At 42.8% G+C, this 25693-nt stretch overlaps 1 protein-coding gene across 2 annotated transcripts in view; it reads right to left on the bottom strand.

Annotated features, from left to right (window-relative positions):
- Positions 1 to 25693, bottom strand: part of LOC105563286 (peroxidasin) — a 105040-nt gene that overhangs the window by 39594 nt on the left and 39753 nt on the right. For both annotated transcript variants that reach the window (XM_012014749.1, XM_012014750.1), the window contains exon 5: positions 5403 to 5580. In XM_012014749.1, the coding sequence (XP_011870139.1) occupies positions 5403 to 5580 (178 nt within the window). The remainder of the gene's footprint in view (positions 1 to 5402; positions 5581 to 25693) is intronic.

Below are 25693 nucleotides of genomic sequence, written 5' to 3'. Positions count from 1 at the left end.
TCAAACGTTGACGAAAAATATTTTTCGTTACGCATAATTTGTTATAGGACCATAACTGTTAACATCTAAATAATATCATAACTAACGAGCCAAATAATTTGAAAACTTCAGATCACCTGGCCATGTCTGGCAAATTTTTATGTTTAAACTCACAATGTCATGCTCTGTCGTTCGTGAAATAAAGATCTGTTCTTTTGATTTACCACACGGAATTATCGACACAATTATCACTTGAAAGGGACCACAAACCATGGTCGAAACGTTGTGAGTTTAAACATAAAAATTTGCTAGACATGGTTAAGTAATCTTCTCAAGTTTTTCATTACTTCCGGCGACTTTACAAGATTTCCTCCAGTAAATAATTTGACTTAAGTATTGTTAAGTTTAACTCGATTATGTAACTTGCAGAGAAGAAATAGATCTATTCGCTTCAATAATTGATACGTTGACGCGTTGCTCTCCAATCTGACACACTGAGCTTTTAAAAGCTCTACGCTACTTTGCATAATGATATCTTGGTGTAAATAACACACGTAAAAGAATAAATGCAAAATCATGTCATAGCAACGATACGGCACGCTTTATATTGTTCTTTATAATTGTAAATCCATACTCACACAGTTAATTTGCATATTACTGGTATGTATTATGTACGTCCGGCATAAATTAACTAATGTTACGCAAGTTGTTTTTCGTATCTATCGGATATTCATATATTGCAATATGCAGTGTGTCACATTACATATGTAGTCACGCGGAATTAAATCCATTACGCGTGTTTAATTATTTTATTAGTGGTGGTCGCAGCAAATGAGACTGGCGTGAGGTACTTTCCTGTATTTTCTATGTCGTCCGTTGTTCTGTTTGCGGAACGCACGAAAACGGCGCTTTTTTTTTATTTGAAAAGTAAGATTATAGCATTTTATTACAAGCGTTATGAATATTCATTTGGGGTTCTTATTAGCGGCTCATTGCGCCGCGAATGATCTGCCAACGTGAAAATACGACGCCGCGTGACGCGGAGTAAGAAAAACGGACCCGTGTTACTGCCAAGGACTATCCATAAAAATGCAAAAGAGGATGCATAACAATTCCAATAAACACCGCCTTTAATGAGAAGCGGGTCTAACTTTAGGAAAGCGCCTGTTCCCCCTTAATCGTACTTTGTGGAAAAGTTTTATAAAATTATGGAAAAGTTTGCGGCCATAATTATCACCTAGGGACGAAAGCGTCGTCACTAACAAATCTGACAAATTTATTTAGCCGGTCACAAATCTTTCAAAATTAAATATTACATCGACGAGCGAAATATCGTCGAAAAGTGTGCGTATAAAACTCAGTGATCGTCGAACAAAATTATACGGCGGGGAAATACGATAAGGAACGTCCGTAAGATCTTTACGACGTCCGGATGGTAGATTTGTATCTTCCTTTTATCACCTTACTTTTAGCAGGAAAATCGATAAATTCAGCGCGTGGAATTTATTTTCATTTTCTGCGGGAAATCTTCCTTTATTTGAACGCAATATGGAATATGGTAGCGGAAAATAGTGGCAACTTAAAAGTTGTATCACGCCGATGGGCGCTAACAGGAAAAACTTGGCGAACACGCGGTATTTATTTATAACATATTCGGTACAGTCACTTCTGTTTTGCTGCACGGTCGCAGCGTTTTTTCGCGCGATGCATATACAATCCACTCCGGGTAGCGACCATGGAGAAGTCATCCCGTAAGTTTCATAAAAGTTTACGGTAGATACAAACTTTTGATCGGAGAATAGGTCCGTACGTGCGTCCCCTACATTTCGCTCTTCATTTCACGAAGACAGACGACTGTTAAAATGTAATTACAAATCCTATTTTTTGCTATTCCTTTCTCACGTAATCTACCTCGTGACATTTCATATCATCTTCTGTCGAGAAATTTTACGGTCTTTTCAGATCGTTATTTATTAAAACAGTTCCGTAACGTGTTCCGCGAGATGTTGAACAAATGGAAATATCCAACTCCGCCGTGGCGATATATAGTGCAGTCCACTTGTGCTACTTTTTCTTTAAATCTTTCAGGTATTGCACAGAAGGCCGAGTAATAATATCGACATTTCGGCAGCGTTATTTCGGAAAGAGGATAACAAAAAAGCCGTGACCGGAATAGAATTTTGAAATATGGGGCCTATTTTATCGCGGACACTGATATAAAAAAAGAAGCACCACAGTGTCCCCCTTGTTGCCATGAAATATTTGCCGTCGTGGGTTCAGCGTGTACGGCCGATAAAACAAAATCCGATTAAATGCTTTGTTTTCGTCACGCTTTTTTTCCGCGCTACGACGCCCGTGTCCTAATTGATTTGCCGAGTAATGGATCAGCCCGCACGTATCACTGTAGCGAACGAGCGTCGGGACGCCGACCAATGATACGACACCACTGTATAGAATACACGATGTATTTCACATTGTTTTTATCGTCCTTAATGATGTATTAACTCGAAATCCATTATTAGCCTGATGAAAGAAACATTTCATCTCGAATTTTGCCATCCTTTTATTTCGAAAGATAGAAAAAGATTACTGATTTGTAAAGCTTAACGATTCCAGATTCAACATTTCTACAAACGTTTTCGGACATTGCGAAACTGAAGCCGCGCTGTAACGTTAAATTACTGAAAGCAATATTAGTTCAAATTAAATTGCATCAGCGCTGCGTGAGTTCTGTTAATTCCTTTCGCAATTCTTTCCTACGAGATTCAAAATATTCTAAATTTATTGCATGGATATTTTGTGTGATTGAGGTAAACAATAAGGCGCGACAACAGTATTATTTCAACAATTTGTCTGCGCAGCATTTATGAATTTCCCTAATTGCATGTCACGATAATAGAAGTTATGCATCGCGATATTTCGTTATTGTCGACTTATCTATCGCCAGAATCGCTCGATTATGTCGAGCTTAGCGCCGCGCGTTGGCGATGCATGCTCGAGGCGTGCACTTACAGACTTGACCAACTTAGGAAACGCCCAAGGTGAAGAGTAATAGACAGGAGGTCGGCAAGCTACGGACGCGATACCAGAGACGGCGAAGTGTAACACTATGTGCGGAACATAATAACGTTATACCGCTAACTAACTTCACCGATGCATTGCCTATATCAACCTTGCATCCTTAGACGTTTAAGCCAGTGAGAGTTTTCGCATCAACAAGTAGATAGAAATGCAAACCTATAAAGTTAAATGGAGGGTAAGAAACTAATATACGCGTATATATACAAATTTACTCTTGTATCCCGCGGTAAGTGGCAAAACAAAAACTTGCTCGTGTCATGGAAGGCGCACCGAAGTAATAAATTTAGCCAATAATTACGGTTGCATCACGAAGATTATGTCATAAGTAGCGCGAAGTTTGATTATTCCTCCTCGCCCTCTCTCTCTCTGTATGTGCGCATAATCCACGGAGCATCTGCGCAAATGTTATATCAAGCGCAATTTGCGAGATACGATGATACAGTCTTTTCATGGCGGTCCGTCAAGTGAGGGAAGCCAATGTATGTCATTATAATATCCAGTGAGCCAGTAATCACGATAGACGACGGCGGCGTGATCGAATGTCGTTAATTTGCAGCGCTGCATTTGACGCGTTCGATTTAACGATCTCGCAAAACGTTTCTCGGGGGTAATCAAAGGGTAATGGAATGCGCTCAATAAATTGCGTACGCATTCTACGTATTGTCCCGCATTATGCCATGCCGTTCGCGTAATATCGGTACGGAATACAAAATAGTTGTTGCATCTTGCGATCCGCCCACGTAACATTTGTAGAGCGTAAGTTTGATTCATAATTCATTCATAAACGTTATTTCACGCGACATTTTCGGAAAGCGCTGCTTCAATCGTCGTCCACTATTGTCGTTGTAAATTTTGAAGATAGAAAGTTTCTATAAAAGAGTCAAAGTTATTAACGACGACGAAAATATCTTACGATCTGCCTACGTAATATTTACGGGCGTAACTTTTCTTTGTAAATGTAATCTTGTGTAAAATTTTTGAGAAGCCCCTCCCTTACAGAAATGTAAAACTGGTGAACCAATAAGGCACTGAAATAGTTACTAGAAAATTACAGTGCATCAGTCATTTCTAGTTATGCAATTAGTGAACATCTAGTAATTATTTCAGTGCTTTCTTTGTTCCCAGTATTACAGTTCTTTCTTGCTTGACTCGTTGTCTAATATTATCGTACATTTCAAAGACGGAAAAGTCCGTGAAAAGATCAATGTTATTATAAATAAAAACGACAAAATGTACATGTAATATTTTTCCGAGCGCAGACCTAATGCATAAATCAATATTATTCTGATATTTGTCGTAAAACTTACATTGTTACTTCACATTGGAAAACAAGATATCGAATGGTCAAGTATGTTAGATTTTCAATTAAAAAAAATTGAAAAATTGAATTGCTATTAATGCACTTCACAGAATACCCCTTGCCAATTTTATTCAAAAATAGCTCGAAGACGTTTTTTAATTGCTCTGAAATAATTCCGCGGGTAATTTTAATTGATCGGTCTAATGTCTACTAATCGTATCTGCGACCTGGTTTGTGATTAAAAGTTTTGTATGTTTTATTCAAGGCCCGCAGTGCCTGCGTTTGGCACAAGTAACGAGCTCGTTCGTTACGTGTATCCGCCCACTATAATAGAGCGTTTTCAAGGGTGATTAAATTGTCAACAGTTCACCTGGTGCCTCGCGTCCTTTCTTTCGAGGCTCGATATCGATCGCGATATTGCTAATTTCTCATAGATTTTTCAGGCATCGCCATTACCGCGAGAACTGTCAAGCGTGTGACGCGAACTGGCCGATCGTGGCTGAAACGAGCGAAGCAGGCGCCTAAAAACTAGCGAGACAAAGGGACTATATTGCCCTATGTCTGAGAAAAAATTCAAAATTGTTTTATCGATTAACCGCTGATTGAAAAATCGTTCTACGAAACCGACAACATCGAGTGCTGTCTGAAAACGCCATTTGAAATTCATGAACGCTGTCATATCTATAACCAATTAGGTCACACACGCTAGAAGCCACCACAATTGTTGACCGTCGCTCGGGAACTTTAATAGAGGCCTTTCAAAATTCACCGAACGTACCATTCTTTATCGAGGCAATTAGAATGCCCGTCTATGCAGGCTGCATAAACCATCGAGTCCTCGTCGGCCGAATTACCAGAACGTTAAACTAGCTATACATTTAACCGTAACTGCCGTCATGCTGCACGTCAAATAGTTGATATATAATGCAATGACAAACTGTACGGATCAGAGCCGACGACGTTCCTCGATAGCTACGAATTACCGTATATTACGTTGTTTAAGTCGTCGCAGTACCAAAATATTATGTCTACTATAGCTTACCTGATGCCACCACGAGTCGTGTCGTAATTTAACGTACGAGATCCGTGTCGCCACGTGACATAGCCAGTGGGTTGCGGTATATTGCTGACTACACACTTCAGCTCTATTGTACTACCTGCTTTGTAGAACTTGTCACCAGCCGTAGCGCCGTGCTCATCCACTATTTCCACCTTCGGCACTGCACAGAAATTTACGAAACTAGGTAATTTCATATGCACACTTCGACCAAGAGAAACGATTGTATTTAATTATGACGAGTATGTAAATAACGGAATTACGGGGCGCAATCGTGACCCTTTAAATCGGGCCTGCTTGGTAGGAGCTTTTTGACTCACTCGGGCAACGCGTCCCGGCGAATTGATGATGCGATAGTAAATAAACGCTAACGCGCGCATAGATTGAGAGCGATCTCACTTTCGTAAGTGCTCAACTCGAGATCAAAGTGGCACGGCGTCATTGGACGCGCAAGCAAATGAAGCTTCGGGATCGAATGGAGGCAAGCATTAGTTGCGGTTTCCGAAGCGAAGTCGCGCTTAATTACTGTCGTAAAGCAACGGGAAATCGTTGCTTTTCCTTTTAGTGTCTCTCGCCCGTGTTTCGATCACGTAGCGTAGGGAATTTATCTCAGTTCAGGGATTTTCGTATTCGACGCGAAGCACCCATTTACGATCGCGGACATACAAGAGGGAAAGTGAATAACGGCTTTGCAATAATCTAGGTACTGGTTACAAAATTATTAGGCAGGATTGTCCTCTCGTAGCGCACGCCTTAACAATTTTTACTCAAGTAACTAACGTATAGATGATAAGTATAAGATTAATTGTAACTCTCTTAAGCAGGTGTTGGAAAGATAAGAGCTTCGGCAAACAAACGGTGACGCGGTCTATCTATAATCAACTGCACGACGGAGCTGAACCAATAATGGCTCGCCTCGATGGAAAGAAGGAAAAGTAAGGAGAGAAATTCGAGATTGGAGTTCAAACAAGAGAAGGGAAGGGGGAACGCGCGGTAGGACGAACTACTTTTAGAAATTCATTAGACTCTCCAATGTTTTAGTGGAATCACAAGATGAGCAATACATGTGGAATTATAGTAAAACAGAGAACGCCCCCCGTCTTTATATTTCTCTCACGAAAAGCAATACGGTCCAGACGCGAGGAGGAACGGACGAAGAGGGAAGAGAGGACGAAGAATACGAAAAATAGGGGAAGGACGAGGAGCGACAATTGCCGTGAGGAGAACGAACGAACCGACTATAAATACGAGGCGAACAATCGAGGGAGCCTTTGACCTCGTGACGCCAGCTAATCAAAGCCTTGGCAGACTGATTCCGCATTGCTCTCGACTCCCTCGTCCCCCCCGCTGCCCCTCGTCCCTCCGCCGCCGACCAAACAATGCCTGACAGCGGCAAACTTTCGAAACGTCCATTTAGGAAAAACTCCATTTGCACCCAAATGAAGGCCACTAACTGATCCCGCTCGCGTCTCCGTCTCCTTCCTTCCCTACAATTCGACGCTCCGCTCGCGACCCAATGTCCCTCTGCCATTCTGTATCACTCGGACAACGCTCGCGCGTCGTTCTAGCACCAACGAACCTGCCTGCCTGCCCGCCCCCGCTTACCCGCCCGGCCTGGCCGACGCATCTATGCGTTAACTATCCGCTATTGTGCCCGTCGTCATTACTAACCGCTTTCCTACCCTCTTTTTTCCACTATAAAACTCGGGGACGCCCGTTGGGAAACAAACAACAACCCGTTAGAGCAGACTGAAACAACCGAGGACAAAGCTTACCGAGATTTTTTCCTCTTTTTTTTTTTTGGATAACGGAAACAGGAGCCGTTTGGCCGGCTCGTTCCCGATTTATCCATTTTTGCTTTTTTTTTTATTTATCGAGTTACCAGTCCCGCGTCTCCCTTGCGGTCGCTGTACTCCGGATGCATCCTTTGAGGGTGACTTATAGCACGCGTCCTTTGAGAGTTGCTTTCTTTCGCGTGACTCGCGGGCGTCGCTGTATGCTCTTTGCCCTTTCTCCACCCTGTTTTTACGCGACGTAAAAAGAAACCGTCCGCTGACTCCTCTCTCTCCCTCGCTGCTTTTAACCCCACCTGCGTGTCCTGTCGGCGGGAGTCCGAGGAGAAGAGAATTTAACCGAATCAAAGGAATACACTACGAGGGATATTTAGATTATTTAAATTCAGCGTATTCTTTAGCAACCGTGTAAACTCGCGCAACGCTCCGCTCGTAACTTCCCGGGAATGTCTCGCTGCTGGGCGAAAATTGAAATAATTATATCACCAGCACGGCAAACGCACTCTTGAACTCTTCAGGCGATACGCGCCAGCGTGAAAAAGTTTCTATGTCAGCTTAAATTATACGTGACTGCATTAAACTGAACCGTTTGATAACGGAAGCCGATGTTAAACTGAAGTGGAAAATCACAGAATTTGGAAATAAAAATTAATGTATTGTACCTACTGTGTGAACGAATGAAAAATTATTGCACGTTTACTCGCGTCAATAGAGAACACTACTCCCGTATTCATTACAATGTTCATTTTATATTTTAACGTAGAACAGATTTGAATTTACTCGCGGAAAGTACCGAGGGAGGGGGGGACCAAATTGTTTTTTGCCCGACCACGGTTTTGCTTCCCTCAAAATTTTCCGAAATTAATCCGGCGATGCGTATCAGACACTTCCCGATCGAACTTAATTAAAATGTTCGGATGTGAGAGATTTAGATCAAACAACCCAGCGCAACGAAGGTGACACGAACAAGCGACTTGCTGACAAGCAAACCGTATCCTGATTTCGTGTTTGCGCTCATTTGCTTAATCTGAATCGGCTTAACGGTAAGTACCGAATATGTCGTGTATTTCCTTGCACATTAATTAGCTATTCAAAGTCCTTAATGAAGCATACTACATCCGCGTGTCTGTCTCAAAAGCACTTTCTTAAAGGCTTAAAGTCTCTTTCGCCCAAAAGTCATCGCGATAATTGACTCGAGGTAATTCGTAGCGCAGTGACGACACGATGAAACAATGAGATTAACGCTACATTTCACGTAGGGGTGGGAGAAGGGTTGTCCTCTGTATTTCGCGTCCCGGGGGCGAACGTGCGTCCCTTGTGCGCCCACAAACGGCCGCGTGCAATTACAAGCGGGCACTTTGAACACGAAACTCATCGTTGGTATCGTGGTTTACGGCGAGCCGTACGACATGCTCGACAAAATTACCACGGGCGCGGAGAAACGAAGGATACGTGTAACGTGGCGCGCGAAAGAAGCCGGGAAAAACGGAGGGATATCTCGCGCGAGCGAAGCCGAAGTAGCGAGTCGGAAAGTTTGACGTGAAACTCGAGATGTATCAGGATTTCCTATAGGGAGACCGCAGCCGGCAACCAATCTCAAGTTTACGCGTCTAACTTTTACCTTCTCGCGAATATATCTTGCCCGCATACGTCGTACGGGGCGCGCGTTATCAGAAATCATTGAAACGTTAATGCGATCTATAGGGCGCCGCGTGAAACGACCGGGAGGGTTAAGCAATATCGCCCCTCAAAATTATATGTGACTTAAGGGGATACTGGAGTGATTCTGCACCTTTTGTGCTCCATATTAAAAATTAAAATTCTTATTGCGAATAATATTACCTCAGCCAGGAATCGAACCTGGGACCTCCCTCAATTCGCGACGGGCATCTTAGCTCGACGGAGAACAGCATGGTATCGTTAAAATTAAGTTTAGAAGCCCAACGAAAAATCTATTCACTCGACAACCTATGTTATGTGACAACCTACAACTTATTCGAGTGAATGGATTTTTTGCTAGGCTTCTAAACTTAATTTCAATGATACCATGTTTTCTCATTTAATCCGATTAGCGGAACACTGTCGGTCCGTGCACAAAAGCCACATAATTTGTACAGTACCCAAATGTTTTCTTGAATCGACAGTTCTAGATGGAAAAAGTGCAAAAGGCGCAGAATCGCTCCGGCATCCCCTTAAGTTTCGCGTTTGTATCGCGCATTTTATTACAGCTATAACGCGATTGAGGAAATAATTTAATGCGCCCCGAGCCCGTAAAGCACAGTTAATGGCTCGTTAATAAAGAGCCAATTAATTAATTAGAAACATCGTTACAAATTATTTCTTTGAAAATCCTCAAAGACTGTAACAGCCGACGTTCTAATTAAGAAAGCTTCCTCAAGCGCGATATCGCCCCAGTAAATCTGTACGTTACCTCGGTGTCGGAAGATACATTTGACATCTTAATTATCCTAATGCAGTTTTCAACGGATGCAAGCCTGTTTACGGCGCGGGCCCCGGCGGCGCGGGCGCGACGAGACATTTCGGCCGCGTAACAAACGGCCAGGCGGTGCACCGGGTACGGTGAAAACGGCGGAAACAGTCTTTTCCTATCAACCCCCGCGAGTGACACGTGCGCGACGTAGCGCGACCTCGAAACATGAATTTAGGAGCGTGACAAACGCGAGGCGGAGGCAGGCGCACGTGCGTCCGGGGACGGGGGTGGCGCACACACATGTCCCCCGGGAGAAACAAGCTCGGGGTACATATGCACGGCGGAGGACCCGGGGTCACGCGTGTATGCATATGCATCCTCCGAACCCTCCCGCGGCTCGGCGAGATTGTGAGCAGTATGCATGGGAATCACGTTGTTGATGTACGAGTGGAGCGGCGCCGTACACGGCATATGCCGCCGGCCCTCTCGGCGCCGTTTCCCGACCTCAGCCCCGGCGCGCGCGGCGCGGCGCGGCCTCCAGCCTCCAGCCACATCGCTGGCGCGCGTTCACCATCCGCGCGCGGCAGTCTTACGACCTACTATTTTCGCATAGGGCTGAGGGGAGGGAAACATCCCCCGTCGCATTTTACAGCGGGTATAAACCACCGAGACTGCTCCGCCGCCCGCGACGTCGGGATTCGAACCGCATCGCCCTAAAATAATCCTCTCCATCGTTTTTGTTTCCGCCCGCCACTGTTCTCTCCCTCTGCCTATCTATCCGCCCGCGCGCTATCTTTTTCCGCCTTTTCTCTCTCCATTCACCTGTTCCTCTGCCGATACATATAAACCCACAACGCACACCCGTGCATGTCGTTTGTATATGTACTCGTCGGTTACATCGCGTGCCATCGCGTGTTCGGTGTCCAATGCCTTTGTGTTACGCCGCGCGATAATGGACAGACAAATTGCTCTGTTTAGCCGCGGGACAGGAACGAACGTGACTGCACGACAGAGTTAATGTCCTTCGTGAACGTCAGAAAAGAGGCGTATCTAATTAAGTGCGTTTGTTTCAACATAGGGCAGACGCGTCAGCGCAGTGTCAAGCGAACGGCCCACTCAATCTATACGTTTACGCGACCACTTATAAAGTGAATGCCATTACTTTATCGTAGTATTGTCTTCGTCAAAATTTAAATGCTTTTCCATTGTCGCACAATACACGGCCCGGCGGTGTAATATTGTCGCGCGATAATAAAAAAATTACTCCGCGTTATATGCGCGGATTAGACTAAAGGAAGTTGGCGACGCGCATTTTCACAGATGGCGTATTCTAAATTACCATCAGCAGCGAATTAACATACAACTATATTACGGAGGTGGTGATACTGCGAATTGACTTCTACCAGGTGAGACGCGCACGTATCCAGCGTCAAGAGCTTTTAATTAAAATATGGAGATCAGAGCGCAAAGCCGGCCATTGTGGGCTTCGAGTGGGGCTGCAATAATAACAGATAATATATTGCTCGTGAAAAGCCGCTGTAACTGGCTCTTTGAAACAATGAATTCAAATCCGAGACTCGTTACTGTTGGCGGAACAATAACGTCTCAAATCCACGATGCCCCCGCGACGATTGCCGAAGCTATATTTATCGTCAATATTATCCTACACTCTTTTTCCCCTCCCGTCTAAGCTAATGCGCTTATTACACATTCACCTGTGTGCAATCGTTTTTATCCTTTCCGAACGTACGTATTTCGTATCCGCGCTCGCAACGCGCGACTCGATTCGTTTTTACGCCGCGCGTTTTTACAGAGCCGTTAATCAAACAGATAATCTTTATCATACTTCGCCCGTTACCCGCCATATCAAACAAGTCATCGTCCGATTTTTATTGCAATTTTACGCCCCGGTTATTACAGATGGCCGCGTCACACGGCAACGCGCGCGCGCGCGCGCGCATGAAGGAGACCAGACCAAACAATTACGAAGTAACACTTGGACGATTCCTCCTCTCTGATTTTCGTGGGGAAAAAAACCGTGAGTTTTTTTACCGATCGACCTCCTCGTTCACCTCGCGGTGCGTTTCACGCACTGTTAAGCGCACGCACGCACACGCACGGGACACCATCCTCATTAGTCTACTCTGACTCGGTCTAGTTGACTGATTGGTTCGCCAGTCATCCCGATTTCACGCTCCGCGGGATCTGGCGTCTGGTGTGTCCTTGCGCTGAACATTAACGGATATTGCGTATCGATACGTTTCGACGTGGCCACCAACACGCACTCCCGGGGCTCCCTTTCGTCGTTCGTGAGTTGGAACGGTGCCTCAATTGGCGAAAACGCACGATTGCAGGCAAACCGCGGTGGATTGTTCGGAGCGCCATTTCTCGGATCAGGCGGACCAAGCTTTACTTAAACGTAGTATTATTCAGTAAACCGCAGGGATTCCGCGGCTCAAGGATAATAACGCTTAACTGCGAGCGATGGAATCGAACCTTCGACCCTGATAGGCAAAAACCCCTCCTTTATTGATTTATTCTCCTTCGGAGTCTTTAACTTATTCTTTTTATCTGCTCGCCCCCCTCTGCTCTTCCGCGGATACATGCCGGAGCTCTTTTTCCAAGTTTTTCTCTATTAATGTCCACTTGAGCCGCCTAATCTCTTGAGAAAACAGCTTAACAATACACCATGAATTACTAGAACCATAAATAATTGCAATGTATCGCGACAAGTTCGATATTATCTGCCGTTACAATAATATCTCTCGAGTTACTTAGTTCTCTTAAATATATATTGTGCTTTCACATATAAAGTTTAGCTGGACGTTAAAGTTATTTTAAAGTTCAACTCTTGGATAACTTATTAGTAGTATGATATATGGATACATGAGTACATTATATATTTCATACGCTTGTAAGATTTAATAACGTTGTCGCTTTTATTTTCTATGTTGCGACGAGCCTCGTTTCTGGAATGGTCTCCGATAACGCTGCATTTGTCGCGATGGGTTACCAGTGATAAGTTATCGAAACGGATTTCCATACACGACGGGGTGCTCCGGCACAGACGAGAGTTTTATTCTCCATAAAATTAAACTCCGCGGATGTGTCTCTCTAAACGTGGAGAAATGCACTTTAAGCGCATAGGCAAACGAAAACTAGGGACACAAAGAAGAAAAAAAAGGGGCACGAGGACAAAAGAATAAAAGCGAGAGACAAGCCGCAGAAGGGAGATAGGTTGCGTTTTATGGGAGAACATATAAATTCCTATTCCGAGTCCCTGAGAGAATCCGGCAAGAAAAGGAGATGACTTTATCGATCGTTTCTAAAGCTTACCGTTATCTAGATACGGTTGGCTGATGTTTTAGCGAACGGAAAAAAAGTCCCGGCGAATTTAACCGACCCAAAGATCGGACAGTAGCAGCCATCAAGCAAAGCCGCCACTTTCTTTATCCGATAAGGGGAAATTGAAGCTTAATCGGGAACGTTTCTCGCGCACGCGTATCTATACGGCAAAGATAATTCGCTTCGTCGTTCGCAATAATATTATATATAATATATCATTAATATTGCATAACGGTTTTGAAAAGCAATATCTGAAAGACGACATTTATGGAGCTCTCTTGCGTAATCTATGGCTCAAATAAGTTGGAAAAATTCCGCAACAAGCGGCATGTATTTCATTGTCACGTGGAATACGGAAGGTAGCGATACGGTTGAACAAAGGGCGATCTCTTGCGAAACGGACGCGGCGCGCGTTCACTAATATATGGAATCCCGATGCGAAAGTAACGCGCATCCCCCATTCGAATCGATAATAATGCGAAGCTTAGCTCGGTCCAATCGCATATGATAACAATCCATTGTTTATCATTCTATTGTACGCGACTAACAATGCGACGGCGGCTTGACCTATGCCGAACGTTACTAAGCTGCTGCGATCTGTCACATACTTGGGTCAACACCTTAGGCGTTAAGTGATTTATCTAGGCGCGCTATTGTGCGTGTCAAGAGTTGCGCATGCGCGAATTAGCGCTAATTCGGGCCGTTACAAATTAATATATGCTCGCAAATAGCGTAATGTGCAGTCTTATTCATCAATGCCTGGGCCTCAGCTTTACTAGGATTCACATTTTCATACTCTGGGAAAAAAGAGGCAGTTAGCAACCCATTTTGGGGCCCACAATTAGCAATCGAATTATTTGGATTGTTCGTAACTCTACTCGGGGACAAATTTTGATCGTTTTTTTTGTAGTTAAGCAACTTAACATTTCGGTTAGTGCCTCTTAAGTGAACATTGTCTTTGCGCTACCGAATATCGACAGAGCTAATTGGGAGAATTGATTAGTGTTAACAAATTAATAAAATTCGTATGGCTCAAATGTGATAAATACAAATGTGAAGGAATAAAGGACTAAGAGCCGTGACAGGGTGTTAGTGTAAAAATATTTTATTCTAAATTTATTGCGAAAAAATATCTTTTCGGTCTTAAAAATTTTATTGATTAGTATTACTTAAAAATCTTGGATACAGATAGAATAGCCGATCGCGATTTTTAGTTACGCAGGGTAAAATTCGTAAAAGATTAGAGTTACGAGTAATCCGAGTAATTCGATTACTAATTGTGGGCTCCAAATGTTGCTATCTTTTTTTTCCAGAGTAATCTTTATTTCCATCAATACATTGGTGAGTTCCAGGTTGTAGTTAACACATATACAGCCTGAAACTCAGCGATTTGAATCGATGAGAAAAATGATGATAAAAATGCAGGTCCAGGCATCAGTGAACAAGACTATACGAGTACATATTCGCTACGCGAGAGCAGTACGATAAGTAGAATAAAGTAACGTGGTGTAAAGTAACACGAGAGAAATATTTAATATAAACTACTATTTAATCCCGATCCACCAATCACCGCACCAGCGTTCCACCATTTAATTAGACGCAAATTACACAGGAGATGACTAAGTGCCATTCATACGCGGGGGTAATCGATTGCTGATAGCGTGACGAATAATCCACTGTATTGGAAGTACGCAGAAACCTCGAGTAAATGAGAGCGTAAAATGCGATGTGCACGAGACCGAATATTATTGGGGAAATAAGCCAAGCGCATTCTCGCGGAATACTATTTACGCTTGCAAATAATACTTTGACTAGTCATGGAAATAGTATCCGTGCATCTCCATCCGGAATTAGCAGGCATTACGTAAGCGCAAATGGTAAAGCGAAATATTCTAAAATTTCTTGTAAAGAATCTCGAGAACTTCTCGCGGTACGAGTCATCGTTTCTAATAAATATATTCCTATTCGTCACAAACTAACGGTTCTCCTTCTTGTCGATGTCTTTTTGTTACTCGCTTTTCAAACGGCAGCAATTTAAAAACCGTAGCGATCGACTGCCATGTTAATCGAATGAATTATTTTAAGATAGCGTTAGGTTGGCACGCAGTGCATCTCACGGTGAAAATATTGCCTATTCGCGAAAACTGATCGGCCCGCTGCGAATTAAATGAAATTGCAATTACTGCATTGGTTTAATCGCACATCGTCGATCACCCTGATGGTATACGAGTAACTAACGAAGCAGCGGCAGACATTTCCCGACTCTTGTTGATTAATACTGCGCGCCAGCCTTTCACGTTTATCGATTAAGTGCATCTACTAATTTACTACGCAACAAAGATAAATTCGCGAATGAATAAAATGATTTATTCATTTGCGCTTGAGCTAATCGGTTGCCTCCACTGGGCGAACGAATCAAGAATATTGTGTCAGTCGCGCAAAGGAAACAAACAATATAAATACGTTTATTGGCAGTAGGACGAATGAAATTTCGCCAAGAAAATCCGCCGAGAAATTCTTGAATAAATAAGACCGTGGATCGGTCTTAAAAATTTTCAAGTGCTCGTGCAATTTGCGCGGATTCCGAACGACTGGACGCGACGTAAGTACGGCGATAGAGGACGCCTCATTAAAACTTGATCCAGCGATTCCGAAAGGTTCTGTGGAAATGGAACGCAACTTCATACGACGAAATCCCACGAAAGTATCTTTCCACGGGGCAGAGTTACGATAAGTGGAAGAGTCAACGTTGATGACACTTTGTCCCGTCCGCAGTCTCTATACCCGAGGTTCTTTCGTGGGTACCAGGTTCTACTTTTCCCCAGAGTTCTCCATGATATTGCTTAGAGTAAGCCCCGCCAGCCCTACGCCTTGCCCCGGGGTATAAATTTAAAATTATGCAAGTAATGCATAGTTTCTGCCCTCCTACATACCAAGCGCCGCGGAAGAATGGTCGGAAGGGATGAGTCGCGATAATAGACTTTCAGTGATAAAACGCGGTCTTATATTGAAACGGCTTACGTCGGCTAGTGTGTCGTCTGGATGAAACTATTACCGGCTAGTTGACGAGGCATATCTCAGCTGTTAGGGACGTGCTTGGCGAAAACGAAAGCATAACGATAACTTTCGATGAAACGCGACGGAGGATAAACCGCTAGGAAGAGGAGAATGAAACTTTTAATATCAAATTCGTAATAAAGAAAAGCGTACAGGCGATAACTTTTCCTTGCGAGAGAATGACGAGATGCTTTTAATCAACTTTCCTACGAATTACTCTCACCTACATATGTTACGGTTTTGCACGACGATATTATTATGTTCTCCAAAAAAATTTCTTTCCTTATGAAAGAATGACGAGATGCTTTTAATCAAATTCGCTAACAACGAGAATTATTCTCGCCCTACACATGTTAACGGTTTTGCACGACGATATTATTATGTTCTCCAAAATGTTTTTTACAATAAGATTATTACGTGTGTATCGTTTAAAAATACAGCGTGTAAAGAGACAATAAACTACACGCAAAGAAAATATTATTGCAAAAAATCTGCGGTGTCAATAAAGGAACGGACGAAATGTATGCGTGTCGGTGAATCGCGCAAAGTATTGGAAATGAGAAATTCCACCTCATCCCTTTTTCTTTCTTTGTTCAACATACGGGTAACACGCGAGTTCCACGAGAGAGGGAAAGGAATTTAGCCCTCGAAATGGAAGGAATTCAGCTCTTGAAATGGAAGGAATTTAGCCCTTGCTGAAACAGAGGCTTCTTAAAATCTGCTATTTGTCGATAGCGGAGCAAAAGATTACACTTATTACACTTAAGTATAACTCGTGGGGTCATCTTCCGCCGTTTGTAAGCCACCGCTCGTCTCGACAACGGGCAACTCGCGAGAAAGGCAAGAGTAAATATTAGCAAAGAGGAGAGGCGGGCTTGCTTGTGGAGGGCGATTTAATAGCGAGGCCTGCAATTTGAATCACAAATTCCAGCACGCTTACACGGGACGCTGCGCGGCTAGAAAATAATTAAGGATTTATGGTTTTCGTATAAATTTGCCTAATTCGCATGCTCGACGATGCAGCGCCGACGACTCGTCGTTCTTCTTCGTCGCGACTAAACTCGCACTCGCGTACCGTGTGCGTTTTACTGTCGGTGTGTCGTGCGCGAGATTATCCCGACGTCGCTGTAACGTTTATCGCGAATATGCGCCATTTCATATACAGATTCCGGACACTTTGTAAAAAGTCGCCGGATTAGCGGAATGCCACGTTTCGCGATAACGCACACGGTGGAGCACCATACGACGATAATTTTCGACTTCAGGTATAATCGACTGAAGAACTTTTATATCCGAGGAGCTAATAAAAATGTTTTAAAAAATTTTTACACTGATAAAAAATATTACTTTACTCGAGAAAATTATTCATTAGGTGGCTCCTAATAGCTTATAAACTTACATTTAAAAAATTAACAAATTAAAACACGCATTGCTTTAATTTAAGTATTTATTAAGTATCAAAGAATAGATAATTTTAAATTACAAAAATTTTATTTTAATTCTATAAAATTTTTGCTAAGATGTAATTTTCACAGAAGAAAATTAAATTTTTGAATTCTTATTTAACAAAAACAATTATTTTATTTAATAAATAGTATTCTATATCGCATGAAATCTTTATTTGACTGTAGAAAATGTAATGATTTAAATTAACTTACTTAATATAATACATAGATTTATTTAAAATTTGATATTTTTATTTGAATAGATTAAATATTTACTTCAGTAAAAAAATAATTTTAAGTAAATCTATTTTATTTACCGAGTTAAAAAATGTTTTTTGGTCAGTGTAGAAACTCTTTTTGAGCGTGAAGCATTGTATATTCCCAAAGGCAAATTATTTACTGCTGTGGCAAAAAAATTGTTTACAACTTTTCGTAAATCCGATATCAGTTCTTCGATTAGAAAAAGAAGAGAGGGAACGATGATGTACACGCACAATAAAAATTGAAACAGTCCTGAAAGTTGCATAAAGTTTCTCTTTAACAAAAGTGCAACCGTCGTAAGTGATACCTTTGTAAAATAGTTGGTTGTTCTTATACTTATCTAGTTACACTGGCGATAAAGCGTCGATCGCGTCTGACAGAGCGAGTAAGTGACGCGATACTTTGTAACTTCCGACTTGCCGGAAGTCATCAGGGTAGCGTACGGAAATAAGACATTATCGATCAATGTATAAAGCTGGTGGTCTTTATAGGCTGGCGTAATATATCATCATATAACAGGTAGAAGTAGTTGAAGAAGGCAAGGATGCATCGATCATTGTGGCAGAACGAATGTCAAGCAGAAATAATCGCGTCTACTTTAAAGTGGCATAAACAACAAACTCCAGACACGTGGATAATAATTCAGATAAAAAGTAAAATATTAATTTCAATATTCATAATGAGATGCAAATTCTCTCCCTCTAATTAATATTAAAAAAATAATATTAAGAGAGATGCAAATTTTCCACCTTCTAATTAATATTAAAAAATTAATATTAAGTGACAGAACGTTTTAATTAATTGTATCCGGGGCCTGATCTTGCGCCAATCGAGCCACGAGAATCGCGAGCCGAGAAAAAACCTGGTTGACAAAGGCAAAGTAAAGGCAAAGGTTTCGCGATTTAGAGACAGCGACTCTGTCCACGTGGTCGCTACAGCACGAAAGATCTGGGTCGTGTTGAAGCCAAGCCTCTCAGCTATTATCCCGCGGTTCTCGTCGTCTTCGCTTCTCTTTTTATGTGCTCCGCACACCTCGTTTCAAATCTTTCCTCGACGACAGCTTGTGTTACGCCCGATGTTTCCGCACACGCTTTTACAACTGTGCGCGCGTCTAGCGTGTGACCCGTTTGTTATACACGCGGGACTAACACAATGTTAGTTCACAAGCCAAAGAGGTAATAGAAAACATCCTGGCGTCGTACGTGTCGATATGACCCAACGGAATTGTAGATGAGGCGCATCGCTCCTCCTTATGCATTTCATTTCTGAGCGCAGCTCGACACGGCGTGAGAGAAGGTGGAGACGTGTGTGAGAAGAAAAATTGAGAATATTCCCTTAACGTTATTTCCTACGAGAAAATTTGGTACAAGGAGAAGCGTGTGACGCGATGGATGATCTCACCGGGGTAAGCAGGAAATCCATTTTTAATACGTTCATAATGGAAATTGTCCAGAAAAGCTAGTTTACGTAGCTTACGAAGTTATTACGTGCATTCTCATCTCTTCGTATCTCACGCAAGTCACGTAATTACGTGAAGAGAGTCGCAGTAATTTAAGGAATATAAGGTAAAATGAAGAATACAGCTAAGCAGTGGTATAAGTATGCAGGGAACGCAGAGATAGCCTGCTGGTAGCGCTATAATACTCGTGTTTATCGTGTGCATTTTGCAGCTCCTTAACAAATTCCCCGGCGCTCTTAGCTACCAACATTTTTCCTGCTTCGTCTATCCATTAACGACGGTTCTAATTTTCGCACTAAGGCGGATAACGCCGCGCAACCTACTCGACATCTTAACGCGCGCGCGGGAGAAAACGGAACAGTGCAAAACGACGGAGAAATGGAAAGCGCGGCGAGGGAAGACGTAGAAAAAGAAAAGAGCGCCGGATACGGGATCAACGGTAATTTTGAAGTCACGCACGATCGTTAATCTAAATTCCAGAGCTCTATTCCTGACGCTCAGGCGAACATACCGACGTCGGCACGGCGAAAATGCATCTGCCTCCGCGCCGAAGTCGAGTACATCAGCGAGGCGAACTGCTGATGCGAACTGCAAATTGAATTCGGTTTATCGCTCGAAACGCACGATTCCCTGCGTGATACTGCAGCATTACTCATGTTATCCGGCCTCGAGCTATTTTGCCTCGGCATGATTTATTTCCCGATCATTGCGTTTGATGAACTAATCTTTGTCTTACGTCGCGCGAAACAAAAAACAAACTGCCAGGTTCACCGAACGCAAATTATTCGTTCGTAATGTTCGCTTCGTTAAGTACCAGTTAATTTTTTTAGATAATATCGTAGAATCGAGGAGCACCCACGCTAACTACACGTGTCGTGTATACATCGTACACATTAATTAGAACTTCAAACAATTGGTATTTCGACAAATATTATATCGTATTATCGTTATGTCGGCACTAATTAAAACTCACACTGGGGCTTCCAACGAAATCACAATATAAATCCTTTTATCAATAACGACGTATTAACGATATTAATTACAATCAATCTGTATTAAAAAAGTGAAATTAGCGAAACAAGCCTCCTCCAATAAATCGTTACTGGCACTTTATATATATTTTTTTTTTGTAAAGTTTGGGAACATTTTGCAAATCCAATCACCGACCATTCCGCAATTTTTATTACGTATTTCCGATAACCTACTTAAAAAAAATTATGAAACGAATAAACTGTTACAGGACTCTCAGTATTATACACTCTTAGTCGGATTTCGTATTGCAAAAAAAAAAGATATCCTCTACAGGCAGAATTCTTGACAAACTACCTATTAGTAATTCTGATTGCGCCTGCGAGAAGATGAAAGGAGCCCAACGCTTATGCTAATTAATTTAATGCACTTCGTACAACATCCGCGGTTGACATTAGAAAGCGTCAAAAGATAAGCAATTCGTTGCCGTTGACCCTCGGTGCACGTCTGTATCGTAACTGGAATTTTACGAGTAGCATTCACGCACGTTTGCCTCGAAAGTGCTTAAAGACGCTTTTCGAAACTGCAAGAGGGAACGAATGGACCAAAAGAGATAAGGTGAGTGCCAGTTGCACAAAGGAAACTGTCAATGCCCCATTCGAGTCGCGCGAATGCGCCCTGCAAACGTAACGATGCAAGAGAAACGATCATTCCCAATAGGAACATAAATTTCAGGGGCACTTGCGCTCATACCGGTTAGATTCAAGAACGGTGTACAGCTCTGCAATGAAGCATCCATCGTCTGAACTCCGCACGCGGACAGACAGAATTATCAACCCCCGAAGGGTCGTAATTCCCGTAGCTGCCTCGTAGGATGTATCGTCCAGCGAGAGATATATACGGGAGGGTTGATACGCTACATATGTACACGCTCAGGATACATACGCACTGTGCCTCGTCCGAGATGCAGCCTATTGTAACCGCCGCGGCGCCGCGCCCCGTCGTTTCTTTCAACGATCGATCCCGGTAATCGATTAAGTATCGGCCCGCCGCAAGCCCGCGCTTGCATTCGATTTGCGTAATTTTTCGCCGACAACGAACGAACCGTGTCGTGGGATAAACCAGACGCCGTACAAAGATAGTTCTCGAGCGGAGACAAAGAGATGTCTTGATAAACTCTATCACCTCTCGAGACGTCGTATCTGTTTTTCGTCTCCGTCGCATGGGAGGCGGGCGCGGGAGAAAAATGCTTCGGGATAAAATAAAAGTCGTTTTGGTAGAGAAGGGTAGCGGCGTGACAGCGCTCACGAGGGATGCTCGATTTAACCTTGCTACGGTAAGGAAGAGGAATCGATGGGGCTCGCACACATTCAGAGGATAAATCCTCGATAACCAGGAGGACAACCTCCGCTTGAACCAATAAGAGAAGAACGAAAATACGCTCTCGCCCTTAGCGATTTAACTCTTATTTCCATTGTAGCGCACGTGATTGTGATAAGATCGGCAGTCGGGGAACGACGCGTTTATCACGATAGGACGTAACGTTTATCACCTACTAGAAAAGATGATCGGTGCCGCGTTAAACGAAGTCGAAGTCGTCAACTTTACGATTATCTGTATCGCCCGATAACCCCGTAATCACTAGCTAGGGAAAACGATCGTTGTAATAATGTCAAACTGTAACAGTCGAGGAAACGTTTCGATTAAAGATCGTTCGCATTTTCAATTGGCGTTTACATTTACAAATCGTCACAATAAGTACAAGCGTGCGGGAATCGGAAAAGCCGTAAGAAGAAATAGAAAGATCAAGTTGGAATAATACATCTAGACCGTTTCATCTCGGAGAGAGAATAAATCCCCCGAAAAGATTTTCCGTCTCTCTGTCCCGGGCACGTGCATTCTTCGTACGAATCACTCAGAAGCGTGTATATATGTTAACGGATAAAACTAAGCGCGGAAACAAACACCTTACAAGTACAGTGCAATTTTGTTGGAATAAACTCTTGTTTGAGTCACGTTTCAGGTCAGGTCACTTCTATGAGGTAATCTAACGTGTGGGTAATGTGTAACATTTTCCAAAGTGCTGAGGGCAACTCGAGCTGCTTACCAAAACCCCTTTTAGCAAATACAGCGCAATCCGGCTATTGTAATCTAACGTTACAGTTTACTAATCTAAATTTTATTGAAACGTAAAAGAGCGAATTGAAATAGCGAAGTGAAGTTAAAATCGAACCTCCGTAATGTTCGGGTGTGCTTTATTTTTATCTTTCGACTCTATCTCACGATGTCCCGCCTGTCTACGAATTTTTCTTGTTTTCTTATTTGTATTGTTACCTGAAAAGGACCAGAAGTAAGGTCGAGACGTTGTAACGAATTCAATAAAATTTGCCAGTCGACAATAAGATCACTGTTTTAATTTTTAATCATCACTTGCGACTACTCTGGGAAAAAAAAAGACAGCAACCCATTTTGGCGCCCACAATTAGTAATCGAATTATTTGGATTGTTCGTAACTGTACTCTGGGAAAAATTTTGACCGTCTTTTTTTGTAGTTAAGCAACTTAACATTCCGGTTAGTGCCGCTTAAGTGAGAATCATCTTTGCGTTACTGAATATCGACAGAACTAATTGAGAGCATTGATTAGTATTAGTTTAAAATCTTGGATATAGATAGAATAGTTAATTGCGATTTTTAGTTACGCGGGATAAAATTCGGAAAAGATTAAGAGTTACGAACAATCCGAATAATTCAATTACTAATTGTGGGCCCCAAAATGGGTTGCTGTCTTTTTTACCCAGAGTATAAGTGACATTTTTCTTTTATTAAAACGTCATCACTAAAGGAGACACGTCTTATATTATGTGCGGTAAATTGCTGAGACCGCAACCGAATGAGAGAACAAGATGCTTGGAGAAAAACAATTTACTTGAAATTTTTTTTATAAAATCTATAATCCATCTAAAGAGCCTCGTTTCGCAGCGGAGCTAAGATTACGACGTACCTCTGGAACGATCTCATCCATTTGTCTAAGCGAGTGCCGCAACGAGGAGCGAACGGGGAGAGATGGCAGCGTGCGAGAACGAAAGCTGAAACGACGAGGCTGCGAGGAAGGCAGAAGGCGAAATGGTGGCATTCCATCTTGCGCCGCGAAGACAATATTGCTCAAAGGCGCTTTAAAAGTTCGGTAATAGAAGGCACTATCCTCGCGAATGACACCGCGCGCGGTCTGCACGGCATTCGGCTCGCTTTTCTCCTATTTCCACTCCCTTTTCTCCGTCTGCTTCCCCGAGCATCCGCGGCTCCGCTTCCGTCCCGGAGCATCGCCGATCCACGCGCGGATCCACCTCGCCGGCGCTCTAAAGACGCCAAATCGGAACTCCACCGCCCCGAGACATGAATCTTAAAAATTGCCCGTACGCGCATCGCTTTCCACAATCGGTTTCCGCGTCACGTACAGGACGGATCCCCCCCTTTTGTCCGTTCGTTCCTCTTGCGGGTTTAATCAATCTGACAATTTTTTCGTCTTTACTCACGCGCGTTCAGAAGCGTTAAATAAAATTATCAATGCGATTTGTTTACCAAACCTCTAACGCAGGCAACCGAAATGTACACTGTGTATCAAAATTAATTAAGTACCAAGAAATATGAAAGAGCTCGTATGCGATTGCGTGCATCAGATACATAAATTTACATGAATAACACAAATATTGTGCGTGTGTGTGCGTGTGTGTGTGTGTGTGTGTGTGTGTGCGTGTGTATGTACAGTGTATTAAGCCGTCAATAAAATGAATATAAATAATAGCATCAAGCTCGTAATATCGCTTGATTGGGCACATACCAGTTAATAACATAATTAAAACGGTATCGCGCAATATTATTGCATTAAATATGCTTTAAAATTTTCATTAAAAAACTATCGGGAAATAAATTATTGGCCAAGAACATAATGCACCGTCGGATTTTAATATCGACAATATGCGCAGCGTTGCGTATTAACAAAATCCGCTACGCCGTTTTATATCCATCAGGTTTCGTTCAATGTATTTTGCGCGGAGACGGTTGCATAATATGGCGCCAGCCTGTAGCACGGTAATGCCATTACTAACCATCCAGCAAAGCTTCAAGAACCACTAGGCCCGCGGCGGGCATTAATTTTTCTCACCGCGCCCAAACCTACTCCGACGTTATTTACCGGAGCGAAACCGAGAAAAACGAGGTAGTAGTCGCGGAGAGAGAGAGCCCCGGATGCTGCATCGGTCGGGAACAACGCCGCCGGCCAGCCGCGAGACGAGCGACGTGAAACGTTGCTGGAAAGGGCCTTCTGCCATTTCGTAAATCAGCCTGGCGAGCTAAAAGCTTTGCCCGAAGTCGGTGCACCATGAAAAGATCTAATGCGCGTCGCCGTGTGCTGTGCGCCAAGCTCCCGGTACGTTCAGAAAAACATCATCGCGGAAATTCGTGCCGGTTGCGCGTTGTTGTTTTTTTTAATTATTATTTTGAACATCAACACCACAAATACCGCAAGTATTACTGCGTGAGCGTCAAAACGCGTACGTCAATACGTCGGCGGTATGTATGTTGTATCAGAAACTCGGAATTCAATTCTGTGATCCAATTACATCTTGCATGCCGCTACGAAATTTCCTCATGCACTATTCGCATCTAATCACGCGTACGCGTGTTTTCCGCGAAAATATTAATTATCTGTTGCTTTCGACACGAAGCCATAATAAAGAAAGTTGCCTTCTCTACTATTCCGTTAAAGCCAACCAGGTGTGGCTAATAGAACTTAAATGGAATTAAAACTCATATTAAATGTTAAAAGTTTATTAATTTTTAATTTAACCGTATTAACGTCCTTTTCGCTTCCAACTTTCAATTTTATTTCGTTAAAATGTAACAAACTTTGAAAAGTCTACTAATTATTACACGGTTAATCACTTAAATTTACACACGTATTACAGTCTCTCCTTCCCTTTCTCCCCCTCCCTTCTCAACTGCCATTTAAATTAACAATTTTCAATGTGCGAATCCACTTTCTAATAAAGGCATGTACGTCGATTAGTCGCATATCTCGAAGTATTGTTGCCGCTTTTCCGCGATGCTGATTGACTATCTCACTTGTGCGATACGACATACTTTAGTCGTGTTATTTGCAGCTGTCAAACCATGCGAATTTTTAGAGAGAGCAAATGGCGAAGCGCGAAGCGCGCGCTTGTCCCTTACTAAAAAAGAGATGTTACCAGCGCGAATGTCGTTAATATCGAACAGTTAAGGCCCTTCTCCGCGATGCCGATTGATTCTCGGAGCGCGATGTGCTTCACTTCTCTTTTAGGTTCAGAGTAACTGAAGGTTTACAATTTAGAAATACTAGACATGACAGAACGCGCGTTTCGCGCGCGCTGTTTGTGGTCAAGCATTGTGTATTTTTAAGAATTTGTATACAATCGAAGAGAGAGAGAGAGAGAGAGAGAGGGGGGGGGGAGGGAGGGAGGAGAGAGAGAGAGAGAGAGGA

This window comes from Vollenhovia emeryi, unplaced genomic scaffold, assembly GCF_000949405.1.
Source record: "Vollenhovia emeryi isolate VEMERY1.0 unplaced genomic scaffold, V.emery_V1.0 DF939178.1, whole genome shotgun sequence".
Taxonomy (NCBI): domain Eukaryota; kingdom Metazoa; phylum Arthropoda; class Insecta; order Hymenoptera; family Formicidae; genus Vollenhovia; species Vollenhovia emeryi.
The sequence above is the reverse complement of the archived record's forward strand: the minus strand, read 5'-3'. Positions and strand labels throughout refer to the sequence as shown.